This window comes from Hippocampus bargibanti, linkage group LG02 (assembly GCF_051943395.1).
Source record: "Hippocampus bargibanti isolate YZ-2025 linkage group LG02, ASM5194339v1, whole genome shotgun sequence".
Lineage (NCBI taxonomy): Eukaryota > Metazoa > Chordata > Actinopteri > Syngnathiformes > Syngnathidae > Hippocampus > Hippocampus bargibanti.
This window is the reverse complement of record NC_142735.1, coordinates 25,017,121-25,035,075: the sequence shown is the minus strand read 5'-3', so window position 1 is coordinate 25,035,075 and position 17,955 is coordinate 25,017,121. Positions and strand designations below refer to the sequence as shown.

The following is a 17,955-nucleotide window of genomic DNA, read 5'->3' as shown; positions in this document are numbered from 1 at the left end:
GTGTGTCGGCTTCATGCGAAGTCTGGTCACAAATTGTCCTACTGCAGCTAACGTAGCCTGTTAGCATAGCTTGATGGCTGCTGCACATCTGGCCGGCGTTACTGTTACACACACACACACACACACACACACACACACACACACACACACACACACACACACACACACACACACACACACACACACGCGCGCGCGCGCGCACACAAACATGCTGCTTGTCAGTCATCATGTGGATTGTTCTTCCGTCAACACACAGGGATTGGGGGCTTAATGATGCCCCTGTGTTTGTGTGTGTGCGTGTGTGTATGTGTGTGTGTTATAGAGACGGAGAGACAGACAAAGAGAAAGCTCACTCTAGCTAGTTAGCAGGCTAAATATGCTTGAGAGAGATGGACAGAGACACAGAGAAATAGAGAAACAGTGACAGACACAGAAAGACAGAGAGTCAGAGAGATGGACATAGAGAGCAAGCTAGCTCTAGCTAAGTAGCAGGCTAAATATGCCCGCGAGAGATGGACAGAGAGACAGACGGACAGAGAGAAAGCAAGCTAGCTCGAGCTAGTTTGCAGATTAACATGCTTGAGAGACAGACAGGCAGAGAGAGATAGAGACAGACAGATACATTTTGTGTGTGAGACAGACCGAAAGCAAGAACCCATTTGGATTTGGTGGTTTAAAACCAGTGACGCCAGCTTCACTGTTAAACACATTTTATTCCCCTTCATGATTTTTGCGTGTGGGCGTGTGGATGTGTGCGTGTGTGCCTGTGGAAAGTTGCAGGAGAAAGAAAACAAAGTCCTCCTTCTTTATGTGTTTTATGACCCCTCCTCCTTACTTCCTCTCCCATCCGCGTCCTGTGTTACTATTGGCTGTCCGGATCATGTGTATGCCTGTAGATATGTTTGTGTTCAACCATCCAGGTGGTATTTCGTGGTGATGCATCACATTAACTTCCACTCACAATAAGTACCTCGAGTCATAACTAGCCTCTCTGCTGCCCCTATCCGAGGCAGCGTGTGTAGCAGACTCACTTCTCCCATTTTTTTTTTTTTTTTTTTTTGGTCAATACATTTACACCCCACAAAGTGGGTCGTTTGTCACGCCCATCTGGTCCCGCCCCTGGTGCCAACGTGCCCGGGCCCATTCGGAGCATCAGGCGCACGTAGTCATGGTGGTCGCGCTCATCTCCTTGCCGGACTAAGTCGTCTCCTTCTCGTTCACGTCATGCTCAACGCGCTCGCTTTTCTGCTGGACAAAGTGGTTTTCTTCTTCGTGACGTGCGCGCACCCGCCACCGCCGCCCCTCGAGCGCCAGCGCGTCTACCGGCGAGGCGACTTGCTGGAGGTCCCGCGCACGCTCTTCACTCACTTTGGCATCTACCTGGGCGACGGCCGCGTGGCGCACCTCATCCCGGACATCCTCCCCGCGCTCACGTCGGACGCGCGTCACCTCCGCAATAAAGTGACCAACACGCGTCTACTGCTCGGCGTGCTCTCCAAGCGCGCGAGCGTGCGGGTTGACTCCGTGGAGGACTTCGCGTATGGCGCAACTGTGCGGCTCAACACACACGCCATGCAGAGTGCCGGACGCGGTCCCCCCGACGCCGAAGAGGCGGCCCGGCGAGCGGAGCGCTTGCTTGGCAGCGTCCCCTACAGTCTGCTGTGGAACAACTGCGAGCATTTTGTGACGTGGTGCCGCTACGGAACCGCGCGGAGTCTGCAGACCGAACAGGTCAGAATGGGGGCGTGCACTGGTGGGCGCTACTGTCATTATTGTGGATAGTTTTGGCATGGCTGCTTTAGTGTTTGTCTTGTCGCACGTCAGCAAATAGGCAAAACTGTTTTTTTCCTTTTCCCATGTCAGTTGATATCCATTTTATTTAAAAGAGTGATTCTCGTGGTTTTTACACCAAATGTCATCTAAAAATTACTTTAATCTTCGACTATTACAATAATTGTTCTATACCTAAGTACTGTGTGTGTATATATATATATATATATATATATACACACACAGTGAGACCCCAACTTACAAACACCTTAACTTACAAACTTTTCGTCTTACAAACGTCAAATGTGTCAAGTATTGCAAGGTGGTGATGGCGGGTGCGGATCCCAAAAAGCAGGCAGGAGGTTGTTTGACAAATTGTATTAAAATAAAGGTCACCAGGAACAAAATGTAAAACATCAAAATGATCTGAACAGAAAAAAGCATAAAAAGAGAACCAAGTGTAAAAGTCCACCATGGTTAAACAAACACATGCACAGCATACAATGCATGCAATTGCAGACAAAGCATACAACAATGAACCGACACCGGATGGTCGTGCCGGCAGTCCTTTTAAGTGATTAAACGACCAGCACCTGCGAGGCTGCAGGCAGGGCTGACGTCGCTACCCGTTGGTCGCCAATCTGATCGGGACGACCAGCACCTGTGCAGGTGCAGGCGGGGCCGACAACGCCACCCGTTGGTCGCCAACCAGATCATGACAAAATGTATGAAAATTAAACCTTATAATAAGCACTATTTTCATAATACACACTGGCTGGCGGAGTGATCTTCGGCGGAAGCACACGACCGAACAGCAGCACCAACAGTCCTTATAGAAGGTGACTCTCCTTCCATAAGCCATCAACGACCATCAAAAAGGTAAATAAAACTTTATTTTACAGCACAGTTTATTTCTTTAATTACAGTCCTCATACAATTCCCTTTGACCTTCGACCTCCAATGCCATTCCATCAAGCCATAAATGACCATCACAAATGTAAATAAAGTGACTTTATGATACAATGCAGTGTATTTCTTTCATTGCAATACAATAGCACATTTATTATACATAGAATAAGGTATGTTGTATGTAGTTTTAAGGCTTATTTAGTTGAAAACTATATTTTATGGAAACCTGGGAACGGATTATTCCCATTTTAATGGTTTCCTATGGGATTTTTTTTTAGATACACACTTTTCGCCTTACACACTGTCTGGGAACCAATTAAATTCGTAAGTTGAGGTCTCACTGTATGTGTGTGTGTGTGATTCTGTTAAAATGTATTGAATGAGTGTAACAGTCATTCAATGTTCTCGCTGCATGCAATAAAATATAAATAATAGATTTCATTAATAAGCACCTTTCAAAACTCTTAAGGATAATTTACAGTTACAGGATACGTTTTTTAGCGGGTGAGTAGCGGCAGCCGACGCACCAGCTTTCTCTCAACCCGGAAGTAAACAGCGATTTCGTGAAAATGTATTGGACAAAAAAATTTGAATTAGTCTCCAAAATACAACGTATAACGTTACTTTAACAATGGACTGCACTTAAAAAAACCCAATCAAGCCCATGTTGGATGCATACTGTGAGTATTCTTGAATGATTCCTTACAGCCCACCAGGGGGAGCCTGCGTACCACTAGGTAGAGAATCGCCTGTTTAAGACGTTTACTCGTTGGCCTTTAAATGGTTCCACATACTGTCTTCTTCTTTTCCGTTCGGCTTTTCCCTTCAAGGGGTCGCCACAGCAAATCAGTCTCCTCCATCTTTAGAGGTTTGATCCACTTTGATCCGTTTGTTTTGGCCAAGCTTTTACGTCGGATGCCCTCCCTGACACAACCTGTCTGTATTTATCCGGGCTTGGGACCGGCACAAGAAGACTTATGTCCCTTTGTGGCTACCGAACAAGCAACTCGCTCAGTCAAAGGCTCCCAAACACAAAATGGTCATCGGCACAGCAACATTCAAAAAAGCAAAAACTGTACTTAAAAAAAACAAACTTCCTTTCCATTCTGTGCAAAAACGTTTTCAGCAATATTTTTTTCTCTCTGAACTTCACAGTCGTCGTTTGACATTGACTGATCTGACTACTTTTATTTTTATTGTGTTTTAATCTAGCATATACGGCAGTTCAGTTCAAATGCCGTTGTCAGTTTACTCTTAAAATTGTCATTACTCTTCGACAACTTCATGTATTCCTTTTTTGTCTTGATCAGTTCTGCCAGTGGTTAAAGTCACTGATCCGAGACCAACGGAACGCGGCTGTGGCGGGTCTGTTGGGCCTCCTCTCGCTGGCCTGCTTGGGCGTGTCCTCCGGGACAGCCTTGCCTGCTGTCTTCATCCCCTTTACGTTGTGGATGGCCAGCTGAACGAACATCTCAAGCCACATGCTGTTATTTAGTGTGTTTTTTTCAGGGGGGTCTGCACTTTTGATGTATTACGGGATTTCACAGGATTGTAACGCTTTTCGACTCATGTAAATAAACAATTCATTTGGAAAGGCCCCTTGCTGTATTTCATTTTGCGTGATAGCCTTTCACTGTTTTCAGGGTCTATGACAAAATTACATGGCAGAGGATATCTGTCATGTAAGTGATTTTTTTTTGTACAGTTGACCTATTGCATTTCAGGGGACATCCAGAACCTGTACGTTGTCACGATAGTTCAATGGAACGACCTCCAAGAAAATGGCCACCAACCATGATGTCTAATCCAGCGTCAACATTTATACATTGAAAAACATAAACTTGTAACAGTTTTAGGATGTCAAATTACAGTATGAAGTGAAAAGTGCTTTCTGGAGTTTCAGGATGTTCCGCTCCCCGAAACAATTGTGTGTGAGAGCTTTTTCGTGTTCTGCAAGAAAAATGTCATTGGTGTGTCTCCGTGTGACAAGGGAAAGGCTAGCATTCCATTTGTGTGTGAGTGGAAATTTTTTTCATTTGAGTGGTTTTCAATATTGTATGTGAACAGTCCAAGATGGCGTCCAAAGAGGCAGCCGTCGGCAAGTGCTCTAACGAAACTTACCTTGCTTTTTTTTTGGTTTTGTGTTTTATTTTGTCACTTTGTGTTGTTGTTGTGAATGCGGATTTTTTTTTTTTTTAGCATTTTTGGCCACGACATTCATCAAGGAGGAGACTTGTGCTGAGCAGTTGGCCTTCTTGGCAGCATGAATATACCAGCGCTGTTTTTGATTTGGGAGTAATGTCCATGCCATTTGACTGTCATCTCTGGAAATCTCTGGGGCCATTGTGCTTTTGTGCACCTGTGATAGGCAGCATTTTCACAGCCCCGCTTTGTTCAGCAGAAATGTCGGTGCTGTTGGACAGTCTGCGGCTGGATGGATGCATGGCTTGAGGAGCCCGCGATGAGTAGAAAGGAGTGTCAGTGCAGAGCGCCGATGCGTATGTGGAACTGTCACGGCTTGGAATTGAAGCAGATTTACCTGGGACAGGAGATGTGAGACAGTATCTTTTAGTTCAATGGATCCTACAGGTCCGTGTTTGCTTTCAACATTTAGCTTGTAGCAGACATGCACATTTCACCATGGCGTCTCTGATCCACAGGTGAAAAGGACACTTTGATCCTCTCTTCTTTCATCCTGAACTCTTTCATTCAACAAAGAGGGCACAGAAATTGCTTCGGATTGAATGACTGTCTGTGTCTTTTGTGTCGTGTCACATTATTTTTGTTTTGTTTTGGACATCAAGATGGCACCTCGAGGGTGGCTGCCTTTACAGCAGCTTCTGTATTTTGTTTTTATGGCTGTGAAATATACATTTCTCCATTGTGAGACAAAGAAATGCACATCTAATTTACTCTAATATAACAAAAAAATCACATTGAGAGAGCCTTTTATTGCCGTGTTGTCAGCCTCGTGAGTGCGTGTGAGCAGAAAATAATGACCATGAGAGAGTCTTTCAATAATGTGTGAGGGCAACGATTTTCTGCATGTTATGAGATGGCGTTTCACGAGAAAATGTTCTCGGTCATGTGAGATCAGTTGCGTGTGCGTGCGTGTGTGTGAGAGGGAAACAAATGGAGCGGCGGAGCGTGAGAGAGCATTTCAATGAGGGGCGTGCGTGTGCATTGTGACCCCGGCGGCCCCTTGTAATGCTGCAGGTGTGTTCCTGGCAAACTAGTCGACGGAGGTGGGGTTGGGGTGGGGGATTGGATGGTAATTGTTGTCATGGTTACCGCATATTGATACCGTCCCGTGTTCGTCATTGTTGCACTGGGAGTTGATTTTCTGGCCCTGCGTCTCTCGGGATGCTCCCGTGTCCGGAATGTTTTTGACGATTCGACCTTGGAACCTGCTGCCATTTCCTCGGTTCCGGCTGTCAGGGCTGACCTTTGGCGAGGATGCCCTCGCGTGATTGGATCGTTGATCTCCTCCCTCCTCCACCCTTTTGTCTTGGTGCTGAGCGAGTGTGCGGCTCTGATTTGTCCTTTGTTGTCGGCTTTGGCGGGGACAGGCGGGCGGGTGCTAGTCGAAAGTGACTTGATGTGTGATGGAGGCAGGCGTGCTTATCCTCTTAACTTGAGTGTGTGTGTAGTTGGTCTGTGAGGTCCTCTACAACAAGATTAGTTCCACGATTCTTGTTTTTGGGCATCAGATCAAAAGCAACCAGTTCAGGGTGCCCCTCGCCCACTGCCCAAGGACAGCTGGGCTAGCCTCCTTCAGGCACCCTATTTTCCTTTTGCAAATGAAAATTCCATCTTTTCATTTGTGGTAGTTACATCTAAACGTGTTCAACAATGCAAAACCGAGCCCTTTTTTTTGAAGCCACTTCCATTGCCAGTGAGCAAATGAGTTGATTCGGACATTATTCAATTAACTTAAAGTGATGTAACTCAAGATGGCCTCAGCCGAATTAATTCTGAAAATAATCTGGCAATTTCCATAAAACAAAACAACCCCCCCCCCCCCCCCCCCCAAAAAAAAAAAAAAAAAAAAAAAACACTGAAACTCATCAGGAGAAGCTTCACCTCAGTGCCAACACCACAACGGTTTGGAGCATAAGGTCATCCGCGGGAAAATGTATACTGTGACTGTAAAGTGTTCTTGTTATTATATTCTTATTATATAATCATATTATATTATAATAATATAACTATATATATATATATATATTATAATATATATTATAATATAATATAAATATCTAATAAAGTGCAATAATATAATTTATTATTATTATTATATTAGTATATCGTATTATTTTAAGTGGAAGGTGTTTGTCAGGTATATTCAATCACCCAACAGAGCATTCATTTCACCTCCTGAAGAAGAGACAGACCCCACAAAAACAAAGCAGAACTGTAGGAGGCCACATTAAAGGCCTGGAAAAACATTTGAAAGGAAGACCGCAACTATTCAGTGAAGTCAAGGGCTCACTGTTGCTGCCAATGACATTGATGTCACCTAATATTATTCACTGCAAGTGAATTTGATCTTGTCTGTTCCAATAATTTTGCTCGCTCGAAAACTAGGAGCCAAAAGGTCCTCGGTCCAGAGTTGTTACGCACATCTTGAGGTAAATCCGTAATCCCAAACTATATATATATTTATTGTATGATCGGAAAAGCCACATGTCAACAAAAAAATCGTAAGCAATTGCACCTTCCGAGACCTTTCGGAAGGGTCATATCTGTATGTATGTGCAGGCGTGGTGGAAAATGGCTGGATGGTTTTCGCGCAAATTAAGATCCTCTTCTACCCCCAAGCCCACCTCCCGCCCTTCCCTCGTTGCCTCCTTTGCGACTTTGCTCCCCTCCCCCAAGTTGCGTTCCCTTGGCGTTGGCCTTGATGCGGCGCCACCTTGACGTGACGTCAGCACTGACATCAGGAGCCAGCGTGCACTCTTTCACACACCTCCTCTGCACGGCGTTGGGGAAAAGAGAAAGCATGTGTGCGGAAAGAGGAGGGGACAATCTTGTGAGACCATCATAATAGTCTATTTTTATTTTTCTGCTGGCAACAGACGACGCCAGCGAGCTGCCCGGTTAGCAACCTTCGTGTTGCTAGTGTCGGGGAAGGGCAACGTTTTGAGCGCCTTCGATTGTTGAAAATAGACGTGGAAGCCAAGTCATTTGTTGATCAGTTAATTATGAAAAAAACATGATGGATCCTGTTGAAATAATTATTTTAAATACAGTGAGACCTCAACTTACAAACACCTCAACTTACAAACTTTTTGTCTTACAAACGTCAAATCTCTGAAAATTAAACCTTATAATAAGCACTATTTTCATAATACACACTCACCACGGCTGGCGGAGTGATCTTCGGCGGAAGCATACGACCGAACAGCACCAGAGGTTAAGTTACCAACAGTCCTTATGGAAGGTGACTCTCCTTCCATAAGCACAGAGAGTTGTGTCAGGAAGGGCATCCGACGTAAAAGCTTGGCCAAAACAAACATGCGGATCAAACCCCGAAAGATGGAGGACACTGATTTGCTGTGGCGACCCCTTAAAGGGAAAAGCCGAAAGCCTCTTCTTTCATTAAATGTTTTCTTTGATAATTCACCCCAAAAAAAATCGCAGAATTCATTACATCATCTGATAAACGAATATAAACTGAATGAATAGAATTTGAAATGCAGTTTAATTTACAACTAAGCAATTTTACTGGAAAAAACAAAAACGAAGGTAATGAACTGTGGAATATACATAATAAGATCAATTATCTGTCAACAGGGAAGGACATTTTCATTAACGCCCCACCACACATCACTCAAAGTAATAATAATAATAATAATAATAATAATCACAAACTAGAATACAATAAATAAAATACAATTATAAATAGAAACAAGAGATAAAGCTACACATAAAATGCAATTTTAAATAGGTGGGTTTTGAGATGGGATTTGAAGGTGGGAAGAGAATCAATGAGGAAGGGAGTTCCAGAGTTTGGGAGCAGAGCAACTGAAAGCTCTGTCCCCCATTGTGCTGAGACGGGCAGGGGGGGGGGGGGGGGTCACACAGGTGGAGGGAGGAAGAGGGTCTGAGGGAACGAGAGGGAATAGAAATTTGTATAAGGTCAGATAGGTATGGGGCGGCAAAGTGACTATGTATGTAGCTGTGGCTGGTAAAGCAAAGCATGGGGAGTCTGTGTCTGCAGTATTGTTTTTCACAAACCCACTTCAGTCACGTTACGCCAGATAATTCCTATTTGCATATTTTTCCTTGAACTGATATCTTTCATCTGAATTTGATTGTAGTTGTTTTTGACAATGTAAATGCTATCTATTTTTCAGCAAGCTAAAATCGTCCATTCCAACGAGGAGGCCATGGTGAACATAGTTGCGTCTTTTTCATCGCTGGTTGACCGGCAGAATCAAAAAGCAGGTGTGTTTAAATGTCAAAGAAGAATGTTAGATAAGATGAGGAAAAACTTTAAACTTCTCCTTTCGGTTGAGTGCGATCAGTAAACAGAGCGCCCTTTTTCCAGGCCAAGCTAGTACCGCAGCAATGCGGCATTTCCTAAAATGGTCAGGCTAGCATGTTGGCAAATGTCAGCAGTGTCCGCGAAATTTCCTCCTTGAGCTACATACCGAAAAATGAAATAGAACATTGTGTCGTGCCATTTGAAAAAAAAAATCTTGAGGGCATAAAAATGTCATTTCCTTTGGTACATGTTAAAAATAGCAACAATCGCAAGATGACAAAATTTCCACAATTTGCACAACGCATGTCACTGCATGTCTTTTTTTCTAATCCATCAACCCAAACTGTATCTCGTCTTCTCAACTTCAGCGCAACATGCCATTGCACTGATGAGCTGTCGCCATGGCTGCCGTGTGCCTGTGTTTGCGTCATGTGAGCAGTTATTGCACGGTGACTGTGATTTTTTTTACAAATGTCACAATCAAGCAAATCACTTTCACATTACAAATATATATATATATATATATATATATATATATATATATATATATATATATATATATATATATATACAGTAAAGTCTCGTTATATCGATATCGGTTATATCGATAGTACTGCTTATTACGATACATTTCTATGAACGCAAGGAGAAAATTTACATGCTGCAGGATCGGATATATCGATAGTCCGGTTATGTCGACATTTTTTCTGACTCCCGAGAATATCGATATAACGAGACTTTACTGTATATATATATATATATATATATATATATATATATATATATATATATATATATATATATATATATATATCTGTATATGTCAGTTATCTATCTATCTATCTATCTATCTATCTATCTATCTATCTATCTATCTATCTATCTATCCATCTATCTATCTATCTGTCTGTCTGTCTGTCACAAGCTAGCTAGCTGTCGAGCTAGCTATTTAGCTCTATAAAATTTTGTACATAGCCAATGCCGATTCTGATATTTGGTATTTCATTGTGAGCAGAGAGCGAAAAATGCACCAAATCCGCCAATTTTGGGGGGAGGCATGAGGTTGGGGATGTGGGGGAGTTTCAATGTGATTTAGGTTTTTTCCTTATCTTGTAAGATGTTGAATCGGTCCGTGTAATAAATGTGTCGGGCCTTAATCTTCAGGAAACGGCAAAGCAATTTTGATCCTCACAAAGCAGCTTTTCTTGGCCACGGGTGGGTGTGTAGCATTAGCGCGGTTAGCTTCTTTGTGTGCTTAATTGTATCCACCGGGTGATGTGGGTGGCATGTTCCTGAGGGATGTTGGGCTGAGAAAAGCGAATTGCCATGCCCCCCCCCCCCACCCCCACCCTTTGCCCCAATATGCGAGTTGCATATTGAAGTTTTTATCTTTTTTTCTGGCCTCCAGGGTGACTCAATGAAAAGCGCGTTGTATTTATCTTGTATTTTGCGTTTTGCGTGACTTGACTTTGTATTTTTGATTGGAATCATTTGTTCATTCTTTTCTATTGTCGTGACAATGCCATCTGCTACCTCCCGCCTGCTCATTTTGATTTGATCTTCGTCCTCCGTCATCTTTCTCTTCACACTCGCAAGCAGCACGCCCCGCCTCTGCAATGTGACGCTCCCCTGCCTCACTTGCCTCTTCGCCTCCTCCAACTCGCGCAGTGATGCAACGTGCTCATCGTAGGTGACGCGGTGATGGATGATTTGGAAAAGTGAACACCGCCACCTCTTTTTTTTGTTTGTTATTTTGGACCGCCGAGGACTTTTGGAGTCTGGACCACAGAGACGCCACCGGTCAGTGTGTCAACCTTTTTATATGTATTGAGAATATGAATACAAATCAACTCTTCAAGTGTTACTTTTATTTTGTGGGATGATGTCAGGGGCTTGTGTCATTCATTAATTGAAGAATAGCACATCTGCCATTTAATGAATGAATGTTTTGCAAACATGCATCATATCAATACAACGTAGACGCACATTTAAGTGAACTCGCTATTATTGGTTTAATCATTCACTGACGGCCATTTTAGGGTAATTTGTCATTTTCAAGACGCGCGGGATCAACAATGATGCATGTACACCAAATCTACAGAATGACGGAGTGGACTTTTAACAGGGGAGGGAAAAGTTCGATTCTCCCTTTTTCTGTTCTTTTATGATCATCGGTAGAAAAGAGGTGAGTCGCGTCAAAAGGCTGGCACCACTCCCAGTAGACTCAAACTCAGATCTAAAATGGAGAGGGTGATGTTATCGACTCGTAGTGGTGCATCAGTGAAATAGTTTTCAAACGATTCCAAAGTTTTTAAAGATTAAGTCGGCAGAGGAAGATCAGACAACCCCCACCCGAAGCTCCACCTATCTCCGTTAGAAAATATTACTGACAGAATACTTAAAGGACAACTGACACCACTTTTTTTGTTTCCGAACTGGCATCAGAAAAATGTTTTATAGCATCTAAAATACCCAAAACACGCAGGCTGATATTTTTAGTCAAATGCAAAACACCAAAAAAAGTTAGTGTCCCAAAACTACTTCGAAATGACCCCGAAAATGGCGAGTTTCAGAAGGTCCCGCCCCCTTGTTCGGGACGTCATGCCAGGATGTCTTGCCTTGCACGAGAATCAAAACAATGACTTCAGATTCGGAGAAGATGCTTTCTTGTTACTCATCCAGTTATGAATATGATTCACATAGACCTGAAGAGGAAAGCATCAATGTTTGCAATCGATTAAAGAAGTCCTTCCGTATCATTTTGAGGCATCTTGACTCCAATGTAGCGCCCAGAAAATGCACAAGATGGCACCCAAGCTCCGTTGGAAATGGGCTGATTTGTCTGCTGGGAATTTGTGTCAACTAATATCTGTCACGGTTTGCGAGGTGGTGATGGCGGGTGCGGATCCCAAAAAGCAGGCAGAAGTGAGCAGGAGGTTGTTTGACAATTTGTATTAAAATAAAGGTCAGCAGGAACAAAATGTAAAACATCAAAATCATCTGAATGGAAAAAATACAAAGTAGCAAAAGAAGACCAAAAGTAAAAGCCCGCCAAGGTTAAACAAACACGTACACGATGCATGCAGCAACCAAGCAGCAAACAAACAATGAACCGGCTCCGGATGATCGTGCCGGGTGTCCTTTTAAGTGTCAATGATTAAACGACCAACACCTGCGAGGCTGCAGGCAGGGCTGACGTCGCTACCCGCTGGTCGCCAATCTGATCGGGACGACCAGCACCTGTGCAGGTGTAGGCGGGCGGACAGCGCCCCCCGTTGGTCGCCAACCAGATCATGACAGTATCGAATAGTAGTCTTGGTGCAACACACAACAATTCATCATAGCGTTATTTATGTGTTGGGCAATTTCGCCATCAACACGGATCAACACGATGTTTTCAGACCAAGCAAAGTACCCAAAATGCATTGTGTGTCGCTTTCTTGGTCAGGGGCGTTCCAGACGTGACATCACGTCTGGAATCGTCACCAACTCGAAACAAGACTTCCTGTGTCAAGAACAGTCATCAATTGCGTCAATTGTTCTGTCAATAATTCGGATTCAAAAGTTTGAATTCCCATCCTCGGAGTTCAAGGACAGGACATCATTTCAAATGACGGTTCAAGAATCGAACAAGCATAATTAGGTAATTATGCGTATGGGACTTGATAATTTTGGCCGTGAGATCTGGAATTTCTCAATGAATGCAATCAAATTTCACATTCAATCTCATGTCATCATTTCTGTATGATTTTACGCTGTTTGTATTTTGTCTTCTGCGTTGTTGTCATGCGAGGAAGCCACTTATGTCACTTTCTAACGACGTCATCTGACAACGCTTCCATGTGCGGCGGCGTTCCTCAGGGAAGCGTGCCAGGTCCCCGTAGGTTTGTTTATAAAACTGTGGGGATGTCTCGCATCCAGGTGACTGCGTCTCCCACTCGACTGGCTCGTCCAGATGAGAGTGAGCCAAAAATAGCGCAAGCGGGGAAACGTGTCGATGAATAAATCAGTGTCCCCTTCCGCGTCGCTACCCGCCACGATAGCCGTCGCGCTTCACCCCAAATCGCACAATCGGGTGAAATTCCTCAAATATTTCTTTGTCTTTCCTTACAGGCATCGCGGAATGGCCGCGCCAAGTCCGGAAGTGTGACTGATGGGACGTATGATGCGCGCAACCGGACAAACGATTGCGTGAGAGAAGACAGGCGAGAAATTCTCAAACATGCCAAACATGCGATTGAAGCTTCGACGTGCGGGCGTGGACGTACGTCTGCGATTGGATATCCGATCTATCCAGTTGGATGTGGGACGCAGACAACTGTCCAAAATCGCATGACCCGATTGTTGACGATTGACTCTCCGACACGTGCAACCGGCATGGACTGGGTGGACATCAACCGGGACCCGCCCACGACCGGGTCCGTAAACCTCAGTTACCACGACGACTATGACGACCTGCTGGCCCACGCCGAGCGCCTCGGGTTCGAAGGCGGCACCTTTCCCGAAGACCCCATCCGACTGGTCGCCGTGCAGGTGAGTGACAGGTTGACGTCCCGACTGGCCTCCGGGCAACTGCCGCATCTCTTGCTCCTCGCTCCAGGTGATCTTGATCGTGGCCTACAGCGCCATTATCCTGCTTGGGCTTGTGGGTAATTCTCTGGTCATCTACGTCATCTACCGCTTCAAGACGCTGCGCACCGTCACCAACTTCTTCATAGCCAACTTGGCTGTCGGTATGTCCATAGTCCAATTTAGTCTCTCTCTCTCTCTCTCTCTCTCTCTCTCTCTCTCTCTCTCTCTCTCTCTCTCTCTCTCTCTCTCTAATCTCTCTCTCCCTCTCTCTTTCTCTCGCTCTGTCTCTCTTTCTCTCCCCCTCACACTCTTTATCTTTTTCTAACTTTCTCCCGCTCTCTTCTCCCTCTTTCTCTCTCTCTCCATCTTTCTTTCACTCTCTCTCTTTCTCTCCATCTTTTTCTCACTCTCTCTCTCTCGCCCCCTCTCTCCTTCTCTTGCTCTCCCTCTCTTTCTGTCTCTCCCTCTTTTCCCCCATCTCTCTCCCCTCTCCCTGTCTTTCTCACTCTTTCTGTCTCTCTTTCTCCCCCCTCTCTCTCCTTCTTTCTTCCCCTCTCTCTTTCTCTCTCTCCCCCTCTCTCTCCCTTTCTCTCTTCCCTCACACTCTTTCTCTTTCTTTTTCTCTCGCTCTTTGTTTCTTTCTTTCTCTTCCTCTCTCTCTTTCTCTCCCTCTCTCTCTATCTCCCCTTGCTCTTTCTCTCCCTCACTCCACCCCGTCTTTTTTTCTCTCTCTCTCTCTCTCTCTCTCTCTCTCTCTCTCTCTCTCTCTCTCTCTCTCTCTCTCTCTCTCTCTCTCTCTCTCTCTCTCTCTCTCTGCCCCACTCTCTCAGTCTCTCTCATATTCTCCGGTTTCCTCCCTTGTATGTATTTTGTTGACAAATGTCGGAAGTCAGATATCTGACATCATTGTCATATTATTACTTTGAATAATTGGCTCAAAGTGATTCACTGAACCAGAATCAGAATGATCTTTATTGCCAAGTGTGTAGACCACGCAAGGAATTTGTCTCCGGTTAACAATGTCTCCGTCCTTTTAAGTGTCCACTTACACCAGCCAGCTCACGGACGGCAGTTTAAAAGTCTTCCGTTCTTTAAATGCCACTTCCTGTCCCTCAGCCGACCTGCTGGTGAACGCGCTGTGCCTCCCGTTCACGTTGGTCTACACGCTTCAGGGTGAGTGGCAGTTTGGCAGCACCCTTTGCTTCCTGGTGCCCTTCGCCCAGGGCCTCGCCGTCCACGTCTCCACTCTGACCCTCAACGTCATTGCCCTGGACCGCCACCGGTCAGTATGCGGGCGGATAAGCCGGCGGATGATTCTTCGCAGGCTTTATGCGTGAAAGTGATGTCGCCGTGATTACAGGTGCATCATTCACCACCTGGAGACCAGGATGCGCAAGGACACCTGCTACGGGGTCATCACGCTCACGTGGCTGATGAGCGCCGCGCTTGCCAGCCCCCTGGCCATCTTCCGGGAGTACGGATCATTCGCGGTGACACCGGGACACAGCATCCAGGTAGCTCACAGAGATGGGACTCAAAGTCTTGAGGATGATTTTCAGGGCATGTGAACAGGTTAAACCAGGTTGCTGATTAGAGGCTGAATAATAAGACTTAGAGAGTTTGACTTGAGATTTACTTTATTTTCTGCACAGTAAGGCGGACCTTCAATGAATGACATATTTAAAAAACATTTTCCATATATAAAGCGCACCACATTATGAAGCGATACAGTAGAGGCTGGGGCTACGTTAGTTATACTGTATATCCTTAAAATGGTCAACAAAATGCTGCGTCAACAAAACAGTCTGACCTAGCCATCATTTTCCTATTGTTATGTCAAACACGAAAATAGAAATTGAAGAACAGTATAACGTCTGGTATTTTCTGCATTTTTATGAGCTCCAAAATATTCTGGGGTTTTATCAGTTTATCACAATACAATAATAAATATCATTTTCAAAGATGACCAATTTTCCTTCTTTAAAACTTTTATGTTCCTTCAGGGATATTTGGGCCTTAAGATTTTCAGGAATAAATGCTTTTTTTTAGACACTAAATACAAAAACAAGCAAAATAAAACACCACATTTTCCATTTCTCATCATAGTGTCAAAAACGGAAAATGATGACAAAATCGCGAGAATTTTTTTTTACACCTGTCAAAGTAATTTTAAGAGATTATTGAAATGAAACGGCATTGTACACTGTATATCCCAGCATGCACTGCGCACTACTTCTTGAAATGAAGTCAGCTGCTGCTGACATCGTTGCAAGACCTGTTATAGCTTAATATTACTTCACATAAAAGGCGAACCTGCGTATAAGGCACAGGGTCATCTTTTGAAGAAAATCGTTTGGGTGCGCCTTATACGCCGGAAAATACGATACATACTTTACATGTACATGCAAAGGTAACATGTGCAGGTCCAGAAAATAAAATCCCTGTCAAATTGTGGCTTTCACCGCACCAACGGGCCTTGGTGTGACCTTCCGGTCGATTATCAGCACCCGTGGCTCGTGGTTTTGTTACCTCTGCGTGGCACGACCAGCCGTCAACTCTATTTTGTGTCCCCGTCTCCAGGTTTGCACCGAGAAATGGCCCGGGTCGAACACAGACGGGACGGTATACAGCGTTTCCATGTTAGTACTGCAATACTTCCTCCCGCTCGCCATCATTTCTTTCGCCTACGCCCGAATCTGGTCCAAACTTCGAGGTCACGTCAGCCCGGCGGAAGGCGGGGCCGACGGGGCGTCCGCGGGCTCCGAGCGCCACCGCCGTCGTCGCAAGACCACAAAAATGCTGGTCACCATGGTGGTGGTCTTCGCCGTCAGCTGGCTCCCTTACCACGCCTTCCAGCTGGCCACCGACATCGACAGCACCGTGCTGGACATGCCCCATTTCCGTCTGCTATACACTCTCTTCCACGTGGTGGCCATGTGCTCCACCTTTGCCAACCCTTTGCTCTACGGATGGATGAACCGGAACTACCGCGCCGCCTTCCTGGCTGCTTTTAAACTACGGGATAGAGGGCGTCGGCGAGGGTGCAAGGACTCCATTCGCCAGGTGAACGGGGAAGATGGAGGGGGCACCCAGAGGGAGGATGGGAGGCAGGACGTTGCGTGCGCCTGTCTCAATGCCACTGACGTGTGACCATCGGGGATTCCTGATTCATCCGTTTCGTTTTTTGGCGGCTAAACTACTGCCTGTAGCAGCTGACTGGGAGGGGAGTCAATTATTTGGCTGAGTTTGTCGTGGATGAACTGCTTGCACTATATCAATACGTTTTTTGTTTTTTTTGTTTTGGTCCAATCCAATTTCAGCCATTTTTTTGTTGCCAAGGAGAACAACGTATGCTAATGTGGTGTTAGCATTAGCAGTGCGATGACCTCTGCTAATGCTAACACAGTTGAGGTTAACTCATTCACTGCCATTCTCGAATTTATTCTGGAATTGAAAAGCATGACATGGAGCACCATTCCCAAATTTGTTTGGGTTTTGGTTTTTCTTGCGTGGTGCCAATAAAGCGCTGGTCAGACCTCTGGCAAGCGAGCAGCATTTTTCTTTTGTCCATGTTCGCACTTTGTTACAGCATCAGCTCTTGTTAAAGCGCTATGTAAATCAAGATGTATTGTATTGTAATGTATTTTGTACAGCCGGCCCCATTTCAAGCTCAGATAACTCCAGACCCATATCATTTAGGAATTAATGCTTTTTTTCTGATAAAAGAAGAGAGTGTAAGGCTTTTTACGCTGAATTGAATATTTATGTAGCCCTAAAAATCTATATTTTGTGGGTCCTGGAATTTTAATGAAGATGACAAAAACCCTGGCACTGGAGTGGACACATTTTTTGCACATCGTCTGGCAGTGAATGAGTTAATGTTGCTCTCTCATAACATTACAAATTTGTCCTGATGTTACAGTCTTCTGTTTTTCGCAAAACACGTCTGTAGGGATTCGCACACATTTTACGTTTTGTAAGGAGCACCTTTCTTGACTAGGATGACTTTTTTCCCAATGTATTTGTCACGCTAACCTATGAATATTGTTTGTAAACTGTGCCATGATGTATGTGGCATTCTGTCATATGTAAATATAAAGGATTTCTAAAAAAAAATAGTGACATGACAGTGACTTCACTTGCGTAAAGTCCTTACTTAAGTCTCACGTCGCACACACGTCACATTTACCGTTCGAGTGTTCAGATGGTGGGAA

The 17,955-nt window shown here is 44.7% G+C and overlaps 2 protein-coding genes across 2 annotated transcripts; both read left to right on the top strand.

The window, feature by feature from the left end:
- Nucleotides 1-208: 208 nt before the first annotated feature.
- lratb.1 (lecithin retinol acyltransferase b, tandem duplicate 1) lies at nucleotides 209-4,263 on the top strand. Its single transcript, XM_088990460.1, has 2 exons — nucleotides 209-1,731; nucleotides 3,990-4,263. The coding sequence occupies exons 1-2, from the start codon at nucleotides 1,225-1,227 to the stop codon at nucleotides 4,140-4,142; spliced, it is 660 nt and encodes a 219-aa protein (XP_088846586.1). The 5' UTR covers nucleotides 209-1,224; the 3' UTR covers nucleotides 4,143-4,263.
- A 6,548-nt stretch (nucleotides 4,264-10,811) lies between these two features.
- Nucleotides 10,812-17,824, top strand: npy2rl (neuropeptide Y receptor Y2, like). Its single transcript, XM_088990457.1, has 6 exons — nucleotides 10,812-10,969; nucleotides 13,283-13,702; nucleotides 13,770-13,902; nucleotides 14,858-15,023; nucleotides 15,102-15,255; nucleotides 16,322-17,824. The coding sequence occupies exons 2-6, from the start codon at nucleotides 13,502-13,504 to the stop codon at nucleotides 16,889-16,891; spliced, it is 1,224 nt and encodes a 407-aa protein (XP_088846583.1). The 5' UTR covers nucleotides 10,812-10,969; nucleotides 13,283-13,501; the 3' UTR covers nucleotides 16,892-17,824.
- The last annotated feature ends 131 nt before the right edge of the window (nucleotides 17,825-17,955 follow it).